This window comes from Aplidium turbinatum, chromosome 1 (genome assembly GCF_918807975.1).
Source record: "Aplidium turbinatum chromosome 1, kaAplTurb1.1, whole genome shotgun sequence".
NCBI lineage: Eukaryota > Metazoa > Chordata > Ascidiacea > Aplousobranchia > Polyclinidae > Aplidium > Aplidium turbinatum.
In genome coordinates, this window is record NC_137472.1 from 11,462,182 (window position 1) to 11,484,500 (window position 22,319).

General features: G+C 35.7%; 1 protein-coding gene across 1 annotated transcript in view; it reads left to right on the forward strand.

The window, feature by feature from the left end:
* The window catches only part of LOC145775068 (uncharacterized), a 42,160-nt gene that overhangs the window by 7,764 nt on the left and 12,077 nt on the right, over window positions 1–22,319 (forward strand). The window contains exons 3-22 of the mRNA XM_082586266.1: window positions 8,417–8,539; window positions 9,296–9,516; window positions 9,980–10,168; window positions 11,358–11,480; window positions 12,385–12,450; window positions 13,092–13,131; window positions 13,712–13,809; window positions 14,737–14,763; window positions 15,157–15,252; window positions 15,496–15,519; window positions 16,073–16,135; window positions 16,761–16,823; window positions 18,557–18,586; window positions 19,387–19,473; window positions 19,905–19,976; window positions 20,194–20,238; window positions 20,711–20,801; window positions 21,251–21,369; window positions 21,876–21,938; window positions 22,164–22,199. Coding sequence (XP_082442392.1) covers window positions 8,417–8,539; window positions 9,296–9,516; window positions 9,980–10,168; window positions 11,358–11,480; window positions 12,385–12,450; window positions 13,092–13,131; window positions 13,712–13,809; window positions 14,737–14,763; window positions 15,157–15,252; window positions 15,496–15,519; window positions 16,073–16,135; window positions 16,761–16,823; window positions 18,557–18,586; window positions 19,387–19,473; window positions 19,905–19,976; window positions 20,194–20,238; window positions 20,711–20,801; window positions 21,251–21,369; window positions 21,876–21,938; window positions 22,164–22,199 — 1,676 coding nt within the window. The remainder of the gene's footprint in view (window positions 1–8,416; window positions 8,540–9,295; window positions 9,517–9,979; window positions 10,169–11,357; window positions 11,481–12,384; window positions 12,451–13,091; window positions 13,132–13,711; window positions 13,810–14,736; window positions 14,764–15,156; window positions 15,253–15,495; window positions 15,520–16,072; window positions 16,136–16,760; window positions 16,824–18,556; window positions 18,587–19,386; window positions 19,474–19,904; window positions 19,977–20,193; window positions 20,239–20,710; window positions 20,802–21,250; window positions 21,370–21,875; window positions 21,939–22,163; window positions 22,200–22,319) is intronic.

The window sequence follows — 22,319 nt, forward strand, 5'->3', positions numbered from 1 at the left end:
CTTTTTGAACGCATGATAAGAAATAAGTTATTGAAATTGATGGCGTATTGTTGGCAACATGTTGGACATAATTGCCAATCTTGTGCCCTCACATCCAGCATATAGCCGACATTGCAATTGTTTATTTTGTGGAAACGTGTAGGGCAAATGGAAACTTAAACTGTTTCAGTATCAAGCACGGAATCACGTTCGCGTTTCTGTTGCTCCTACCTTTTTCTAGACCTCTGCTCCGTTTGGCATAAACAAACTTGGCAAACTGTTGGCTACACTTCTGACCAACGCTGGTCTTAAATATTCATAGTATACTTGTACGGTATCAGAAAATAATAACAGCATTGATAGCCTATTATTAAAATGTAAAATTGTAGCAAAATCATGGTATACATTTGCATAATTTTAAAGAAAACACCGAAATTGTTATAAATTGGCACAACGCTGGCAATGCTTCTGACCGATGTTAGCCAACCACACAACTGTGTTTTGAAGCAATACCACATGAAAAGAAGTTTGTGTTAGTAATTTTAAAGATTAAAACAAATAAACCTGAAATAAAATCTTTGAGACCTTTTTGAACGCATGATAAGAAATAAGTTATTGAAATTGATGGCGTATTGTTGGCAAAATGTTGGACATAATTGCCAATCTTGTGCCCTCACATCCAGCATATAGCCGACATTGCAATTGTTTATTTTGTGGAAACGTGTAAGGCTAATGGAAAGTTTAAACTGGTTCGGTATCAAGCACGTTATCGCGTTCGCGTTTTGTTGCTCCAGCCTTTTTCTAGACCTCTGCTCAGTTTGACATAAACAAACTAAAATGAAACTACTTTGTTGGCAAACTGTTGGCTACCCTTCTGACCAACGCTGGTCTTAAGTATTCATAGTATACTTGTACGGTATCAGAAAATAATAACAGCATTGATAGCCTATTATTAAAATGTAAAATTGTAGCAAAATGATGGTATTACATTTGCATAATTTTGAAGAAAACACCGAAATTGTTATGAATTGGCACAACACTGGCAATGCTTCTGACCGATGTCAGCCAATCACACAACTGTGTTTTGAAGCAATACCACATGAAAAGAGGTTTGTGTTAGTATTTTTACAGTTTAAAACAAATAAACCTGAAACAAAATCTTTAAGACCTTTTTGAACGCATAATAAGAAGTATTGAAATTGTTGGCGTAATGTTGGCAATGTTGGCAAAATGTTGGACAAAATTGCCAGCCTTGTGCCAACATACCCAGCATATAGCCGACGCTGGCCCAGCAATCAATGTTTGCTGGGTTATTATTACTGTGGTGCAGCTGTGCATTGCACTTTTCTTGTTTCGGCGGTGCGTTACGGACGTTTGTTTACAGTTTAAAAGTGTCTGGTGACGAAGTTTAATGTAACAAACTGCAATGAATATGTAAAAGTGATGTAATAATTTGATTGGAGTCAATAAATTCCAATAGCTGCAAATTGAATATTTTGCGAAGTGATTTAACTTTCATTTACAATGCAACAATGTGTTTTATCGAAAATTGCTGGCATTGCAGCATCACCTAAAAACAAAGCTCATGTGGTTTGCCGACATAAACCTGATTAGTGGTTATCCTGGTTGACAGGCCTAACTTTTTCGCTTGAAGTTTTAGTATTCCTGCTTGTTGTAGTTGCAACATTGCCAAGATTTTTATTCGGCGAATTCTGTTGCAAACCACAATCCATTTAGAAAAATCCGTCATATTCACAGTGATGCAACGTCTGCAGAATCGATGTCTGAGAAACCCCATGCGGCAATTCAATGTTTTTAAATTGCAACCAGAAAATAACTGTGCATAACATCTAATATTGAAGGGAAGCGTGCCCAAGGCAGATAAAGATTAACGTACGTAAACCAACAAACCGACAAAATCAACACCAACATACACCTAATATACACAGCAAACAACAGAGGAGCTTGGAAACTTTACATGCAAGAGGCAGTCAATGCTTGGAATCAAGTACCACAATAAAATAAGAAGAAACAATATAAACGTATAAAAACGTTGATTGCAATGAAAACATCCTTATGTGTCATGGAAGTCACTTTATCAACGCAGTTCTTTCTAAATTAATAATAAAAGCATTTTATTTTCGTTCGAGATTTTACCGTGAGCTCACAGTTGCTGTATATGTTTTACTGGTTTGTAATTTGCTTGACTTTAAAACTTTCATAGCACAATTTACCGTGGTTCAAATGTTGATCCGTTTAAAAGTTTCATTCCACTGAATTATTTCAGCACCAATTAAATAAATCTCATCCGTTTAAAACCCAAAAGTCAGACAGTGCAGACTTAAATTACCCCGTGACTTCCTACATGGCTTGTGACGACAGGTGTTATTTTTCTAATCTGTTCCCTACAAGTTACGGACAATCAGTGATTGTTTATTTAACCGGCCTTTGAAATTTCTTTCTTTTGGCCAACTAAAGCAATTGTTTTTTACATTGATATAACGTCGTCATATGATGTTGCAATGCTGTAAAATCGTTGATAAGCTTGTCAAGGCTTTTTGTGACTCATACACGAAACAATAGTTTCTGTGTGTTTAGAGAGAGTTGTTTGTTGGGATAAAATCAACAACAGCCTAATGTAAGAGACTGAAGGAACAAGGATTGTTTCTACATCATATTTATAAAAGCAAAATATATTCAACTACCAACCGTTGATCGCTTTATCCATTGTGGATTTTCAAGATTGTTCAACTAATTTTTTTTGGGGGGTTAAACGAGCATATTTGCTATCTTAACAAGTGCATACAGCAGTGAATGCTGGATTTATAAATGAGCAAGAAACGCATTATCCTTCAACCTACTTCGTTATGGTCATGGACGTACACATTGCGCATAAAACATTAGGCGCATTTGAAAAACATTAAAAATTTGAAAAGAACAAACAATAAAATACAAAAAAATTACCACTCCCAAGTTCAGGGTTACTACACTAATTAAAAAAAAAAACAAAGTTGTCGAAAATTTTTAGAAGTATTTGAACTTATTACTTTAGATTAAAAACGATTATTGAGCCTATGGATAAAGATTGGGTCAGATTGCTTTAAAATGAAAGCAGTGTTTGAAATGTTCTAGTATTGCAACGTTGTTTATTTTGTCATTGTCTCATTTCGGAGTGTAGGTTGTTGCATCAAAAAACAATAAATCTAGGAAAAAATTACCTAACTCGTTTCGCATCGGACTTATTATCTGAGATGTTAATCAATGTTAAAATCGTGTTTCCTGAAACGTTTTAACTTTTTAAAATCTGTGTGAAAATAAGCAAACGTCAGTTTTGAGCATTTGGGGAGCTTATTTTCTGCGCTGCAAACGCTACGTGTCTTCAACCACTATTATTGTTTCCATTTGTGTCGTATTCACTAAGAAAGCACCAACCGTATCACGTTGAATCAATGTAAAAATGACGGATTTTGCTGTCTGTTGGGTATTGACGGTTTACTCAAGAACAAACGTAACCGTCCAGCTAGAATATCGGCAATTTATTACATTCATTCAACGTCTGCAAATGTTAATCAGTGTAACTGATTTGCTGGCTAGATGGCAAATGGCACCATTTCCTAAATCTTTAGTACGACCCAGCCTGGAATCGAACCAATCCCTACCATAATTTGGTGCGAAAATATTAACCAGTAACTGGGTTGGTGTTGATGATCTGTTGCATAACCTTGAACATCGCAACCAACTGTGACCAACTTTTCCTCACTTTATTCCCCAACAATTAAGAGGCAAGATAAACGAACTAAAAATTGACATGTGAGCTCAAACGTCATCAAGGATAACGAATATTAGAGCTTTACTTAATTTGCATTTAAAAACCCTTTTTCAACGTTCAATTTTTGTGAATTTTACTGTTTTGAGAAGCCGTTGGTAATGTGGTTGACTTGTTTTTCCAAGTGTTACTTGATATTGTTGTACAAGCAAGACAAGTTGCTTCAGCTTTGAGCTCTTAAACCTTAAGATGCCTACGTGATTTTAAATTGAATAATTTCATTCATTCAACATCCGATCAAGTTGAATATACGTATTTTTTTGCTTCAACTGAGTCAGTTTGACCAACCAGGAACTGTACGCACTTTTAAGCTAAAAAGACTCAAAATTGGAGATCAAAACAGCACTGCCGCTAATTATAACCAAGACAGTAAAGTTTAACAAAAACATTTCAAGTTCTCTTGTTGAGAACAGAGACGTCAGGCTAACCCTGAAATAATTATGCTGTCCACGTATTAGCTTAAAAATTTAAGATAATTTTTTCGCGCCCATGAATATCGGTAACGCTTATTCTCATTTGGAATAACCTAGATCTCATTTGGAGCGCCTGATTTTAAATCTGAAAGATTTTGACGTTTCTATGATTCCGCAGTTGTCACAAAAGTGTGATCAAGGATTACTATCCACCGATGACGTTTACGTAAAGTCGTTACGTTTTGTCTAACGTCGTAACGTCTTTTACATAAGGTGACGTATCGCCTTGTATATCTCCTTTTGTATAACAAACTTTTCAATGTTTGAAACTGATGTTGGAAAGGTTGGTCAGGCTGATGGTTATACTTTGCATCTTTTTTGGTGTCTCATAGACGTGATATCCAAAGCAGTTTGCTCCTCGACGCCATATTCACAAGAGGCTCAGGAAACCAAGCCACTGTAGCCTACAATTCCCATGCTGGAATAGAAGTGCCCCCATTCATAGTCAGTTGATCGTGACCCAATTTGGTCTAGGCTGTTTCACTTCTGCATATCTCATAGCTGGGTGATGCATGAAATAAAAATGTACAGTCGGGCCAAAATTATGAATAACAATATATGCCAAATGCTAATATACGCCAGCGTTTCCCCTTTCTTTCTCAATTTATGCATTTACTTTGAATTTGAATTCTGGGTATGTTGTAGTGATGAAGTGCGTTGAGGCTACATAGTTTTATTTCATTTACAAATTGTAAAAAAGGTGTTTTTTTTTATTCAGTATATTATTGGTAGTACAAATAAGAAGTTCTTTTATTTTGCATCATCAGCACATGTGAAACAAAAACAAAACAATCAGTGGCGTAGCCAGAAAAAATTTTTGGGGAGGGCCAAATATTTGATGAATTGAAGAGAACGACAAAATGTTTGATTTAAGACATCGCCACCTGATGTGCAGTGGCGCATCCTGGTGGGTTAAGCAAGGGAAGCAATAAAGCTGGTGGGGGTTAGAGCGTGCCGAAGGCACGCGTATTCTAGGGGAGTCCGGGGGCATGCACCCCCGGAAAATTTTTGCAAAATTACACTTAAATAATGGATTATAACGCTTTCTGGAAACACTTTCAGGGTAATATTTGTATGAAACTTATTAGCAGATAAACAGCTATTAACTTATTAAAGGTAGCTCTTATCTACACACAAACGGGCAAAAACTGCGGCTAAAATTAGAGAACACAAAAAACTCAGCTACACAAAAACCCTACAGAGTAAGCGATTCTGAAATTGCTTCCACAGATTAGTTAAAAGAAGCGTAAATCGCGTAAACTTTGCGCGATTTACGATTTGCAAAATTTATTGGTGTCTTTCTGTGTGTCTAAAACAAGTCCTGGGGGGTGTTAATAGCCAGATGTCTTGGAAAACAATATAAATTTATACAAATTATATTATATTTTCAACAAAGGGTTCAACTTCGGAATCCAAACTTTGAAAATTTGGGGGGGGGCCATGGCCCCGTTCGCCCCCCCACCCCCTGGCTACGCCTATGAAAACAATACAAGATTATAATGGGAGCGAGGTTGTTTGCTGATAATGATGGGAGCGATACCAAAGCAAAGCGATACCACTCGGAATTAAAATGGCTTGTTTATTTTTCACCAAATTGAAATTCGGCCCACTAAAAATCTTGATTCGAGCTTGAATATGCTGTGTTAGGTGATTTCCATGTTATTCGATCAGTGGTACCAAATAAAATATCGCAAAATAATTTCTGGCATCATACTCCATTTCCCATTGTAGTAACAATTTCATGGTTTCCTCACCAGTAGGCTATATTACAGTATGTAGCCTATAAGTGTTTATAAACCTATACCAATGGCGCATTGTATCCAACCTTCTTTACGAAGAAGGAACATAATGATGACGACAAACCTTTTTGAGAAAGTTGAAATGGAATTTAGATTCAGTGGCTGTTCCGGTTTCTTCCACTTCCTCTCGTCAATCACCTCCATCAACAAAACCAACAGGAACAACTGAGCGACCAAAAATGAGACAATGCGCTGTAGAAGACTGCTTGATTCAATATCAGTCAGCTGTGAATCCGTCCATTGATTCGTTTTACCGCTGTCATGCCTTACTCTTTTTGCATTCTTGCATGCTGGAGAGACCGAATGTCTGTGCAACTGAAGACCTGCGCTATATTTACATTGACATGAAAAGAAGGCAATCAATCAAGGAGTTTAAATGTGGCGTTACAGGTGCAACTCACGTGTGTCTTGGGTGTGTTGTTTTCATCGGCTTTGTAGGAGATTTCTTTGTTTTTGTTATTGGTGTGCATTTCCAACTATTGTTGTGTAATAATATAACGATGACAAGCAGTATAGTATATCAATCAAATTTAACATTTCACTCATGCAAAAACAATCGTAGCTCGTGTAACTTTGCTCAACTCACATCAAAAGCTTCTCCGTGTTTCCATAGATACAAACCATAAATTACGTTTTTAATTTACAGTCTGTTTTCAAGGCTGGGACAAGTATATTATCTACAAACAAACAGTATTAGTTTTTGTTTAATCACCTGTGAGAACACAAATTCACTGTTTCTTCCAATGCTTGCAGCGGCTTGACTTGGAAACAAAATTGTGGGTCTTAACCCAGAAATCGAGTCAATCGTTTTTTGCATTGATTGATTTTCTGTATGGGAAATGATTTATTGTCGCTGGAGCCTATTGACTTCAAATGCTGTGTTTTCTGGTTTCATGTGTTTTCTTTGACATTTTTGCTGCAGTTTGAGTCACAATACGGTCACAATACTACTATTTATAATCTGCAAGTCGCTGCAGCAACCACGTGATATAATTGTGAGCGTCTTTTGAACCTTTCTGATATCAAAACGTTTCAGTAGACGTAGACTGGCATTGGTGACGTGGGTTCGATTCACACCGCTGCCAATACTTTCATTTTCTTTAATTACTAAACAAAGATCAAAGCAAGAATTAGTTCTCTGTCTGTGCGCTAGAAGGGTCACAAGGACTGCAGTAAGCTGGTTTATAGAAAAAAATTGTCCCATTTTAAGTTATCTACCGGCCAAAACACTCCATCTGATGCGGCATGATAACTGCAGGACAACTATGCAAATCGTGTGATATATAATTGAAATGTTTGTTGTGGAGATATAAACTGCTTTTTAGCTATGAGAAAGAAGTTAAGTTTTCAAAAAAGCTTTACCAAAAGCAGATTTTTAAACAATTAGCAATTCGAGTGTGTAGGAAACGTATTAGTCACTGAACAAAAATTTCAAAATCCATTATTTACATGCTAACATTATCTTCCGTGCTGAAAACTATTCTGTGATAATGAAAACTAGTCGTTGATTGTTGTGGTTTTCAATTTCTTGCGTTTGGTTGCAGTGGATTTGCATTGACTACAAGTGCCGTAAGTTGAAGATTTGAATTCAAGATCTATCTACATATCGTACTTGAGTTTGAGAAAATGGAATTTAAAATTTTGAAAAGCTATAGATACCGCGTGTTGGGTAATTGGCTATTGTATTGATTAATGTGACAAAAATCAATTTGCTTTTCCAAAAAAAAGTGCAGACCAGACGCTGTTTTGACCAGCACCGTCACTCAAAAAATTAATGTGATAACTTGCAGTAAATAGTTCTTTAAATCATTTCTTCAATTAAAACTGCATAGAAAAAAAAGTGTAATAATGTGACCAATTTTAACAAAACATCTGGTCAATATGTTTAACTTTTGATCTTGTATTTTCATCATTTGTTTTTTGTTTTTATTTTTTTTGGGGCTCAATAGTATTGAAGAGAGTTTGATCGCTGAGATTGAAATAGAAAGCAAAAAAGTTTTTTAAAATGAGATAATTTAATGGATGAGAGATAAGACAAAATGATGTTATACTTGAAATCTCATTGAATTTGCTTATAACCTATATCGGGCTAACCTTATGCTTATACTGTATAAAATGCACATATTGTTAGAGGATAAAGTGTAATGAATAATATGTACGTGATATATATTGCTACAACGAAGTAAACTTTTATAGAGTTTTATTGACACTTGCATTTATATTTGAATATTGGTTTCGGCTCAACACCATCTGCAAACACCACTGAATAAACAACACACACTGCACCCTCTTGAATAAACAATATGTACAATTCAATAGTTTATTTTTATCTTTTTTAGATCGTTTGAAAACATCAATTAATTTGATTACTGCTTTCTCAACTCCTCTTCCAGCCGGAGTCTCTTTTGCCAGAGGATTCAAAAACTATCCTTCATTCTACTTGGATGGAACCGCTGACATAAGTAAGTCGGTATTCTAGGACGAGGTTTTTTAATAGAATAACTTTGTAATAAAATTGACAGTTTGCTTCAAATCTTCATAGCCTGTTTCTGATAATCCCAATTTCCAAAATGTTTTTGCTTGGTTTGAAGCAGATATCAAGTGGTATTGTATCGCAGAATGGAAATACATGCTTAACAAAGTTTAGGTCCATGTGTTGCCAGTTTGTTGTTAGATTATTGTATTTATAAACAAAAGCATCATAAGCAGTATAATAATATTTCAATTTTAATTAATTTTGTAACGTATTGGTGCTCAGTGACGTAATCTTTTACATTAATTAATGGAAAGTTTCCTCCTTTACTAAAAATGTTTCTTTAGCGAGGTTTCATTGATTTTATCACAAAGCCCTTGACTATCACTTCTATCGGTCAATTGCAGTCTTACCTTTTTGAATGTTTATGGTTAGGCAAACATACTTTTATCGCTTTGTAATTTAATTTGTAAGCATCAAAGTTTTTTGTTATCTCCTTCCCTCACCTTGTGTCTTAGCAGATACGTTTTTGAAAAATTGTTTTCATTTCCCAATGTTCCTGTCTTGCAACTACGTATTCACAAAGCATCGTATAAGATGCAAACAATTTTTATTCCAGTAAAACTTCAAGAATGACGTATGCTATTAAATTTAATTCACTTCATCACGTTAGAAATTCTGCACCAAATGAAACGTAACATGACGAAAATATTCCTCATTGAAAGAGTTTATTTGCGTTCGACAGAGGCGGTAGCGGAAGAATATTTCCCCAGCCAATTCCCATCTCAGTTTTCTATTCGTGGAACCATCAAATCTAAGAGTGAAGAAGGTGGGTACCTTTTTGCTGTCACTGATAAAGGAAGGAAAAACGTCAAGTTCGGACTTGAAATTGGAGCTGCCCCTACAGACGCATCAAAGTCGTTCATCACACTACATTGGAAATCAAGAGCGCCTGTATCGTTTGCTGTAAGTAATAATGAAATGTTTTTTTTTAGATAGAGCCTAACGCTGTAGGCTTTCTTGCGCAGATGAGCGTTGCTCTCAACTTCTTACAATAAAAATTTGTAAATATGTAAAAAGTATACTGTTGTAATGCTCAACCCTGTGGCATTGTTGTGTCTTGCCTGTCTTTGGTATAAAAAAGCAAACTCTCTCCCGAAACTATAATAAAAAATAAACTTTTGACTACCTGAAAAGAGAAGAAATTGTCAAGCTTCTAACAAATCATTGATAAATGAATCTTGTAAAAGTTCATCTATATTTCTTACGTGCGTTTGAGCATTTAACTAAACGTATAAACTGTTCCCTGTTTGGCCTTCACTAACGCTTCACGTAAACATATACATGAGGTTATTATAACAATCTATTGCAATACTAAGCATTCATAAAGTGTACGGTATACAGTAACAGTACACGCTTGGTTTTATAGGTACCGTCATTTGTTGACCAATGGACACGGTTTTCCTTGGATGTGTCGGACGGTAAAGTGACGTTGTATCTCAACTGCAAAAAAGTAGCTGAAAACCTTGGGTGGAAAGAAAACGGTTTTCTTAGCATTCTGAGCGCTGATGTGCTCCAGATTGGAGGAATTCAAGACAGCTCTGACAAAAAGTATCAGGTATTTGAGTTGTACAGATTTTCTTATAGCTTTGCGTTTAACTAACTTATTGATAAATTATGCATGACTTACCTTGCACTTAGACTACTTCCCAGTAAACACATCAGTCATTTTTTACATTGATTCAACGTAAAAAATGACTGATTTGTTGTCTGGGCTTGGACACTTGAGATAGAAAAAGAGATTGATATAATAGTTATTGATAATGAGATTGATAATAGTTATAACAATCCGCTTTGAATAAATGTTTGAGAGGTTTGTGTTAAATGGTGGATGCACATTTTGTCGTCTGTTCATAGAAACCGATAGCTTAGTGACAGAACATAACCTAATCGAAACTTTTCTGTGCTATCAACTGGTTACCCATCTTTCAAAATATGATTTTTTTACCTGAAATCAACACATCCAAGTTTTAGTAACTGAGTATGTAACTGTTCTTGGCGTTTTACCATTTTCTGACGCACTTTCACGCTTGGATAGTTACTGTCTGCCAAAAGAAAAACAACGTCTTGTTAAAATTGATCGATCGGTCAATTTATCGATCAGAAACTGCAAACTGCAATGGAGATGATCAAATGATTATTTTGATAGTAGTCATTATAATTTTAGAAATGAACTTGTGTAGAAATATTGTGTGAAAATGCATTTCCATGATGTTGTCCAGACCAGGGGTGGATCCAGCAAGTAGCCTTGGGGGGTGGGGGAGTGAGGATTTCAACAAAACACGGTGATGTGCAAAAGTAAAGGTCCCATACTCAGTTACTGAGCTTTGGGAAATGAGAAGATAGTGTTCTCATTATACTAAGCCTTCGGCACTAAGGAGAGTAGGGTGGCCAGTTCCTTTCTCTCGGCCGCCTTTACTTCAGCAACTATGCCCACCCAATTTATTACACCCTGGGTAGAGGTGAGCGGTGTTTTTCAACAGCCACCTGAAGCCGGGAGTTGAACCAGGTGTCCATAATTGCAAAGCCAACGCCTTATCCGTTGCGCCATCCCACCGCGATGATGTGCATTGTGCAGGTCTACGTTAATCCGACCTTGCAAATAAACCAGGAACAAAGTAACTTTTCTGTGTTTTAAACAAGTGCGATCGCCCCAATCGCCAATGGTCGGGATATCCCATCTAAAGATGTAATGTTTTGAGTCAATAACTAAACAGAGTAACCATCTACAATTGATGCTTTTTCAGGGTTTACTGCAAGAGCTATTTGTTGCAACTGACCCGACCAAGGCTGAAAACTACTGTGATGACGAAGATGAGGATATTGAAGCCAGTGGAGAAGAAAGCGGAGACGGAAGCAAAGAAGGAATCGTAAGTTCCCGCGTTATAATAGGAACAAAATTTTCTGTGCCATCCTCTTGTTTGATTTTGCATTAACGACAAAATACGTAAATTTTTCACTGAGAATATAAAAAGATGTTTTTACAATGATGGGTGCTACTTATCCAGACCAAACGGTCGATAGAGAGTGTCTTGGAAAAAACCTGCAGTCGTTAAATCAAAATAAAACTAGCGTCTGCGGAGGAAAAAGAAAGGGCCGTTCCAAAACGAGATTGCACGATACAGTAACAAATGACAGCGGGATGAACATGAAAGAGCTGTAGCAGGTTGTGAGGAATCAAGAACTGTGGAGCGAAAAATATTTATAGTGACTGAGAATCGAAATCGTTTGAACGAATGGTTAAGATGAATAAAATTAGTCATAATACCAATAATTGTAATAATGACAATAACAATATTAACAACGTACGGCGTACAGGACAAGTACAGCACAAGCATTTCTTTGTCAGCAGTTGAGTGTGACAGGAGTTGACAGCTATACTGTAGACATGTGTTTCGCTCATTAGGGTGGCTCATATCCATATTGTGATGAGATGAGGTGGACATTAGTGATAATTATAAAGCTGATAACGTTGTTCTCGAACACATAGCAAACGTATGACGACGTTACTTTTCTTATTGTTTACAGTATATCAAAAATTTTACAGCTTTGTTTCGTTTATTTTATAGCCACTGATTGTAAAGTCATTTTTGACTACAAATTTTACATTTGCTTCAGACTTTCTTCTGAAAGACTGTCTTTTCAATTGATTAGTGTAATCTTTAACTTCGTATTTGTATAACTGCAGGTTATTTATAGCTCAAACTAAAATCTTTAGTTTCTGTTACTTGAATACGTTAAGCAGGTGAGATTTCATCTTGCTGATTATCTCAGGTGCCTTCAGACGAAGATGAAGACACTCTTGTCAAAGATGAAGAAGATGTCTCTCCATTAGACGAAGTAAGGCTGTAGTTAGATTATATTGATTTTTTCCCAGTCAGTACAAACGCCGGCTATGCAACTAGAAGACGTGTAAGACAACGATTGAAATATTAGCAAACTGTGATTTTTCTTTGCTTTTGAGTAACTAATTAACTAAATAACTAAGTAACACACGTTCAACTCTACTTTTCCACTCCGAGAAGCCTAAATCTAGTAAATAAATGGATAAGATATTAGATAACTTCTCTGTGTTTACAAACGAAAACTTTACACTATTATCCTCAGCAACACACTACTAACTTCAGATGTTACTGATTTAAAACTTCTTCAAGTATCCGAAGCTGCCAGAATCGGTTTCCTCCAGAATTACTGTCTATATATGTGTGTGTGTCAGTGCGTGTGTGTGAGTGTGTGTGTGCAGTATGTGTCTATACATCTACCCAATCATTGCAAACCCAATATAACAGCACCGATTACCTCAAACTCAGAATAAACTTGAAAAAAACAACTGTAGTTTATGTTCGTTAAGAAATAAGTAATGATTGTATGCAGACTGTACTGTAAAATAAGCAGATTATTTCAGCATGGCCGACCTGTTTTAAATCGATTTCCATTCAAGTTATATATTTACTACCTTTTTACTGGTTTCTACTTTGCAGACTCCGATTCAACCACCAGTTACTGTCGTAGGACCAAAAGGTAACTAGCCTACTGTATTTCGTTGCATTGACTTTGGATAGTTGTAACAAATCGTTCCACGATTTTACTTACGCGGATCATGGTAGCCTACTGTGTAGACCTTCTAGCCTACGTGTCGTTGAGAACAAACCGAGATGACAACAACAAGCCTTTTTAAACAAGATTTGCATTCACAGCTCATTCATTGTAGCAAAGCAATACACGTCACTTATAGCTCTCTGATCAATTAAACGAGGAAATATTTTCTTTCTGCTTTTTACTCCTTCATTATGATGAAAAAGATATGTAAGCTAATTCTTGCTGTTCGTAGTATTTTTTTATAATCTATTTCATCCACTGGTGCGCGTATTTACTTCATGGAAATTTGCTTTTAAAGTACCAGTGGTTGAACTGCCCTTAACAAGATTTGAACCAGTGTCGTTTGAACTTATTATCTTTTCATTGCTTAGACTGCACTGTTGATTAATTGATTCTCTGAAGCAGACGTTTTTCTTTTTATTCAACATAACGTAGTTTTACTGTAACATTGTTATTTTGTACTTGCATTGTAACATTTTTGCCGTTTTATTTTTTATTTTAGGAGAACCTGGAATGAAAGGTGATCCTGGAATGGATGGCATGAAAGGAGCAACAGGCAGTCAAGGACAAGATGGTCAGGATGGAAAGCCAGGATTCAACGTGAGTTAGTTTTAGTCTAACATTCGTGTTGGTAATGTTTGTAATATCAGATCTACAGTAGAAAGAGGCTTGGTTATGTGCTTTTAAACAGTAGAAGTCACTTTTTTATCACGTAAGCTGCGATATCTTTGAACTTATTTAGTATGTTTTTGTATTATGAGCCTACTAATTCTTGTCCGCTCCATTGTCCTACTAATTGTTGTCCGCCCCGTTAGCTCAGTGGTTACGCGCCGGTCTCAAGATCACCCGCTGGCGCTGGTTCGACTCTTGGGGTGTGCGCTTGAGCACATACTTGTAGGACTATTCTCCATTCAGAGGCACCCAGTGAATGGAATAATTCTCCGGCAACAACACTTCAACAATCGGAAAACTGCACTCTGCCAATCTCGGTAACCGGCCCTGCGTCAAGAGCCTCTACAAGTATACGAAACTACCAGTAATAACAAGGCTTTGTCAGTCCGAGGATAAAGATTCAAAAACCACACCGCATTGTTAATGTGTGTTAATCATGTGGGATGACATGTCAAATTTGAATACACAACTACAAAAACAAGATATGCCTTAAACTATTTGCAATCATAAACCAAATAAACATGAAATTCTGCTGGTTGGTTAGTTTTGAATATTTATCCTCGGACTCACAAAGCCTTGATAGGTTCTTCCTGGTAGTTTCGCATACTTGTAGAGGCTCTTGACGCAGGGCCGGTTACCGAGATTGACAGAGTGCAGTTTTCCGATTGTTGAAGTGTTGTTGCCAAGAAATTATCCCATTCATTAGATGCCGCTGAATGGAGAGCAGTCCTGAAATGCGTTGCTCAAGCGCACACCCCGAGATTCGAACCAACGCTGCTTGAGCTTCAAGCTTCTTCGTTCACGAAATCCGCACTTTTCTTGACTGGATGAAAAAGTTGTAAATTTTGTTTTTAGGGTGCTAATGGTGATAAAGGAGAAATGGTGAGTCTTTCGTCATTGCTTATTCAAACAAACTGCTTAGAAAATGCTCGGATGCGGTTTCAAAACATCTTCTGCACATTTTTATGAAACACGGAAGTGACATTTCTTTAACAATCTTTATTTTTTTACAATCTAAGCCCTCTAAGACATAAACACATGATTCTGCATTGTTGTCGAAGGGACAAGCATAATACCTTGTTGCATGTTCTTCTGCTATCTATAAGCTGATTTCTAAATTGATATGTTTTGTGAGTAGGTTACAAGTAGCCTAAGATTTGTGACATTTTTTTTCGCGTAAAAGAAACAGAAAATATATTTTACAACAGCGGTTCGCAAAGTCTAAGTTTGGTATTCAGTGTCATAATAATAGAGTTAATTTACTTCACGTTTTAGGGTGAACCTGGTTTAGACAAACAAGGTCAGAAAGGTGAACCAGGACCCCGCGGTGAAAGGGGTGAACCAGGAGAAGACGCGGTTCCAGTTACAGGGGTATTTAATTTAGAATTGGAATATCTATTTTGTTGATAGAGTATCTAACTACTCTAGTAGACCTACTTTGAGTAGCCTACTCGCTAACAACTGACAACCTGCATTTTTATTGTTATCAGTATCCAAACTAAATATTGTGAAAGCTGAAAGTTGTTTATAGTTATTAGTTCAATTCATGTTTTAATAACTTTAAAATCTTTACATGTAAGCCTGCAATTCTTTTAATTGATTTGTATCTTTCAGCTTCCTGGTCCTGCAGGGGAAAAGGTAAGAAGGTCGCGTTCATATCAAATTGTATTAATTTTTTTATTAGTTAACAAATGAATTGCTGTCTGCTTTTAGTTTGATTGTCTCACAAAATTTTGTTTTTGAAAAAAACGTTTCATTTTGACTTCCCATCTTCCGTAAATAACTTACCTTTGGCTGTGATTTTAATCAGGGAGATATATAAATTTACAACGTTATCGTTTTAAAATGACACCGAAAATATCATAAAATATTTCTCATCACCAGCTTTAAAGCTATGCAAATTAATTAACCTTGATGACTATGCTCTTAGTTTTAATCATTGTTTTCAATAGCGTCACTGAATTAAAAACTTTTAACATGCACCATAATTATTCTGTTTATACACTTTTTACCAAAGTATGATTACTTTTTCTTTTGAAACAATAAATCCAAACAAGCCAAAAAGCAGTAGATCTTTGCAGGTCGTCTTCTATTGCTTGTTTTATTCACTCACCTCATGGGCCATTATTAAACAATTACCATTTAAAAGATTATGAGTGTTAAGAGTGACGATGTCATTTTACAAACCCAGGGAGAACCAGGTGAAGACGGAGATGACGGAAATGACGGAGAAGATGGAGAAGACGGAATGAAAGTAAGAAGATAAATTTGATTAAAAGTTACCACGGTGTAACATTGGTAGTGATTTGAAGTTAAATAAACCCAAAACACATTCTTCTCACTTTTTTTTCACAGAATTTTATTTTTTCAACTGCAGTAAGCTACTGTATAATACACGTTGTATCTTCGATGTAACATATCTAAGAAGCGTTAATGAAATGTGCAAAGTAAGCTACAGTACTAGTTTTCATTCTATTTAATTATACGGCCGTTATTTTTCAGGTCAGGAAATTATCTAAATGAAAATGTTGCTAATTAAACCACAGAAGCAAATGTTTAAACTTTATTGCATTAGTTTAGTTAACTATACAGTACAATACCATTATATTTGCATGAGCTTGATCAATATTATAGAGTCTTTTAATGTCTATACGTTCCCTAAGGGCAAACATGTCAACCAGGACTACATGAAAAGATTTCCAAAAAACAACTAGCAATAGATTTTATCATTTCTGACATGAAACCGCCTACGAATCTGATAATAACAATGATTTGAATTTACGACGTCAAGTTCTTCACATAATCTTTAAATCGACACAAATCAGTCAAACAACATTTAAAATTTATCGGACGAATCAGTTATTTAAGTTTTATTTTAGGGTGAACGCGGAGAACAAGGAAAAGGTATCCCTGGACCCCCTGGGCCTCCAGGCAAAGCCATGGTAAGTGGAAGCAAAATGGATTTATGCGCATAACTATGTGTAAAACCTTCCAATTAAAAATTCCTGGTAATTCCAGTTTAGTTTGTACTGGTGTATGGCTAAATGATCGATATTCTTTGCTGCATTTTACCTTTTTTGAATGGTTTGATAATATGCCCATATTGTTTTGCTACATGAACTGGTCAAACGTGATTTAATCACATCAACACAAAATTGCGACATCATAAATGTTCTTTCTACCCACTCAAAGTAACACCAGTAAATAACTTATCAAGCCTTGGTATTTTATCAAATGTTGATTTTATCACCTAGCACATGATCCTTCCTTAGGCAATTCCAATGCCAATTGCTATCTGTGCTGTCCTTTCTTGTTAGATGTAGAAGTGTGACTAACTATTGCTTTATTAGGTTTATCTCTCACCTTTCGCATTGAACGCACATCTTGGAGGACTTTGTGTGCATGATCACAGATTATTATTATTGGAGTATCGTTACGTAGATAGCGCATTATAACTGACAAAATTATAAGCTTCTGTAGATGAACTGTACAGAAAAACTTGCAAAACACAAATAAACAAACGACGAAGCTTGGCAGTGTATATGACAGCACACCAACATAGTTTTCACGGAAACAGATACTCTATTAACAATGTCAAAGTATAATTCAACTTGTAGGCCTTCCGTCACACCGCTTCGTAATGTTAAATGTAGACTAGTAAATATCAATATTCTTGCATCGATAGACCACTACTTGTTTTCTGGACACAACAACAGTAAATCATGACAAAAATTACACGAGGTTGAGTTTGTTACTGTTGAAACCAATGAAAAAGTTATTTTCAAACGACAGTACAATAAAATTTGTACATTCACTGAGCTATGATGACGAGAAACTAATTAGGTTATTTTCGAAACTATATAACGCTAGGTTTGAACCTGCTTACCAAAAGCCATTTGTAGTTGAAAAATAAGGCTAGAACCCAAGTCTGTTTCTTCCCTGGCAGAATACTGCTGTCCTTTACGACTGGTGAGGATAATAATTACCATGAGTATGTTTGTTACTCATGCTGAGTACCCTATGCTTTGTTTAGGCAAAACAGCTTATGGCACTTTTGAATATACAGTATATAGGCCTAATAACGGCTTCATTGGCACTCGACCACTATTTTAAATCTTTAGTCACCTGGTTACAACAACAAAACTTCTTCATAGCGAACGGATCAATACAAACTGATATCTTTATTTTGGGGATACATTATAGGGGTATATTATTGGGTGTACATTTCTTTCTACTGTAGTCCAGCGTTTTATGCAGTTTGATAGAAAAAACCTCGCGGTACTACCGGGCTTCCTTGCAGGGCTCGCATTCTGACAGAGTATCCTAAAGCCTAAAATTCTCTCCAATTTCAAATTTTTTGTCCCCAAACCTTGATAATTCCTATCCAGCGACACACATTTTTCAAAGCGATCAATATGCTGTATTTATAGTATTTTTTTGTTACGAAACAAAGCTTTGTGCCACGCATTCATAGGCATTCTTTTAAAACTGACCCCGGGCGTATCACATCCAACCACAAGTCATTGTAAAATGATAGGGTATTGGGCGAAAAAGAGTTAAAGTTATACTTTTTGCCAAAGTTGAATTCATGCCCTAATATGTAGCCTACTATAGATTTACAAGATATCTGCATTTGATCAATATATCTACAACTCCGTTTGTTACTTTTATGCAGCCTTTTGACGAAGAAGGATCAACTTTTGAGGTAACTTATTTGTTTTTGGTCCTAATTATTATATGCATCTATTACTATTACTAGCACAAGTAAAATATTTTAGTGATGTTGTAACAACACAAATGTCGTGTAGTTACAGTAATATAATGATCCATTTGTTTAAAAAGCCAGTAAATGACAATGAATATTTTCTTGCAAACAACTACATTGAAAGCGTATACCACGATAGTCGATTTGTTTATTGGATGTGGTGCAAATTAGTCGGAGTTTTAAAAGGTTGATGTCTAGTTCTATGAGTGCCAAAAGTAATTTTATGTTCTGGAAAAAAAATATTTGCATCGGATATTTATTGATACAGTTATAGCCTCAGTATTGATCGTCATTATTGATATAGTATTGATCAGTATTGAAAAAGATGTGACCTTGTTTTGACTTGAATTTCTATCCCAGTTGATACATATATATATGTTTTATATATTATTTTCAAAGCAATAAACTATTATAACGATGGTGTGGCATACCAGACATTCTTTAGTTTTAAATCTTACATTAGCTTCACATCACGTCCAATGCGACTGCATTCCGAATATTGAGCCAGTACGAAAACGTTACAGGGTGTTATATTAAATTTTACAGTCAGGTTATTTTTTATGTGTAGGCCTACTTATGATCACACAAAATTGACTATAATTATAATAGTTTATCTATTACATAAGCATGCATATTATTCAAAAGATATTACTTCTTCTGTAACAAACAATTTTAATCCAAGGACTAAACCAAGTCTTTTGAACTTACAGTATCAATCAAAAGTTGCGTTTTTATATCAGGGCATTCAAGGTCCCCCAGGACCTCAAGGACCAAAAGGAGCACCTGGCCTCAGTATTTCAGGTGAAAAGGGAGACAAGGGAAACCCGGTACGTGCTAGTAACTCCAGCTACGTTTTTTTGTAAATAACTTGATTGTGTAAAGACGTACAGTAACAGTTTTATTAAGTGATGGATATTTTCAAAATTCCTTCAATAATGAATGATTTGCCTTTACAAACAATTAGAGATTTTAAAGCAAGGGGGTGCGAAACAACTGCTTTCGCTTATCTGTTTTTAAATAACTTAAGTTTTTTGTTGAACGCAAGCTTGTAGCAAAGCATAAAAAAACTGTCGAATTGGAAATTGGCCCTTTTAATGTTACGGGAAAAGCGGAGCTACGCGTTCCGTAATGTCATATCCCCAGTAATGAGTAAACAAGACGTGAATGCAAATGTGTCATTTGTAGAAAATTTACTGTATGAATGAAATATTTGTTTAACTTTGCAACATAGAACGAGTAATTTTCATATGTATTATAGGGTATGGGTGGAATAGATGGAAGAGATGGTGTAGACGGGATTAACGGAAGAGACGGAATTGACGGAAAAACGGTTTGTAAATTGCATCCAAGTCTCATGTTTTTGGTTTTACACATCTTGCGTTTAAAAAAATAATTATCTAAACATATTTTTCATGTACTGTATAATTGTATATGCAAATAACGATAATATAGTCAAACTACCTATCCAATTATTAATACAACACTAATAGCATTAACTACTAGAATGAAGTACGAATATGTATAAAATGTTGTTTTATTTTTTATAGGGTGAACCTGGACCAGCAGGGCCAATCGGTGAAACAGGAGAAAAGGTAATTTTGCTTTATTTTTTGTTACAATACTTTTCGAAAACGCAGCTTACATTGATAATAATTTGGCGAAGGCGAATGGAGTGAGGTTGTATGAGCATGTTTTGAAAAGAGCGCTGGAGTTGCGATTGGAGGATTTTACGAAACAAGGAAGACCCAAAAATGTGAAAAGGCAAGTTGAGGAGAAAAGCAGCAACATCAGTTTGACAAGAGAGGATGCTTTAGACAGGTTGATGTGAAAGCAGGATGTGAAGACAATTGCGGCAGGTGGAAGTGGATCTGGCTCCCCTCGGTAACTGGACATCACCGGATTAAAACTGGACTACTATTACATTACACTGATGGATGAGACTACGAATGTGCATATTATAATTTAAAAGAAAAACAAAACAGCAAAGAAAATACATTTAACAGTCAATAATTACTTCGAAATCAGCAAAATCAGCGAAATCATGAGTCTATTATTTGTTTATAGGGTGACCCTGGACAGAATGGATTGCCAGGAATATCTGGTCCACCCGGTCCGCCAGGTGTATGCGACATGTCATCACGTACATATTTATTGGGTTAGTACAAAATCATCCAAGTAATCTTATTTGTGATGTCATTGTAGCATTAGCCCTATCGTTAGAGTTGGGTAAGAAATAAAAGTTGCTTACACTTTAACTTTATTTTTACATAAATAAACAATTTATTTTCAATATATTATTTTATGTCGTTTTTAATTGTATTGCGTTATTGTATTAAAGTTAAGCATAAAATGAACATACGTAGATATGTAGGTATGACGTATATTAAAATAAACATTATACAGTATGTCTTCTTGATGTTCACTTTAATATTTCTTCTAATCATACTTGTGCAAAGAGCTACAGTAAATTAAATAAACCAAAATCAGTTTAAAAAGCAAATAACCTTATGCTAAAATGTTTAAAAATAAGACAAGAAGCATTACACTGTTTATTTATAATATTTAAATTTCTATTTTACTTCATTTATCCATTTTATTGTTCAGATGACGATGATGAACTAGCTGAGGCGAGTGGTGACGAATTATTACCCGTATTGAAGCCCTCTGGGTGTCCCAGAGGTCCCACTGGAGCAGCAGGAAAGCCGGGTTTACCCGGTCCACAGGTGTGTAGACAGACGCATTAAACACCGGGTGTGGTTTTTCTGAAGCTTTAAAAGAAGTATGCAGGTCGAAAAACTTCTTTTTCTTTTATTTTTCAATTATTGACGATACGACCTTTAATCAACGAAATAGTGAGCTCTCAGATTTTGCCAGCATTCCCTGTGTCATGCAGTGCCCCAAAGTTTTCTTTGGTTGGCTGAGTGATTTACTTTATTAACAATTACAGTAGATAGAAATGTCACTTATTACATGCTACGACTAACGTCTTCAACACCGCCTAAACAGAAAGATTACACAAATAGAGATAAATATGAATGATTTTGTACCATTTTCATATATTTGGACACACTGAAAGGTATTGCCGTCGTTATAAAATCCCAATACAATCTCAATATTAAAACACCCGATGTAAAACTTAATTGACAATTTGTTATTACTACACCAGCGGGTTAGAAAATGCCTTATTCATTTTAGGAACTGGCCTAGTTACTGACTGGTTTTATTTCAGGGAGAGATTGGCATGCCTGGCAGAATCGGAAGCAAGGGAGACAGGGGAGCAGAGGGACCACAGGTGTAGTGTCTACGTTAATATATGTTATTGCTGCATCTTGAAATTTAATTTGTAAAGATAGACAAATAAAAAAAATTTCAACTAATAACTTTTGTTAAGTAGTCAACTAAATTTTGTGTTATTATAAATCTCTAAACCTTTAGCTTACAAAAAACGTGGATTGTTAAGTTCGATCGCCATTACTTTCTGTATTATCACGCAGTAAATAATCATGTTTCGCTTCAGGGCCGCAGTGGATTACCAGGAATACCTGGAATTCAGGTAATCTACGTACATTGTAGTTTGTTGTTTACATTAAGAAAATACAGTAGTCTTTCCGTTTACTTTAGTGAATAAAAGCCATGGCTTCGCTAGCAAGAATGTGTGGTGAGGCCTATCTGA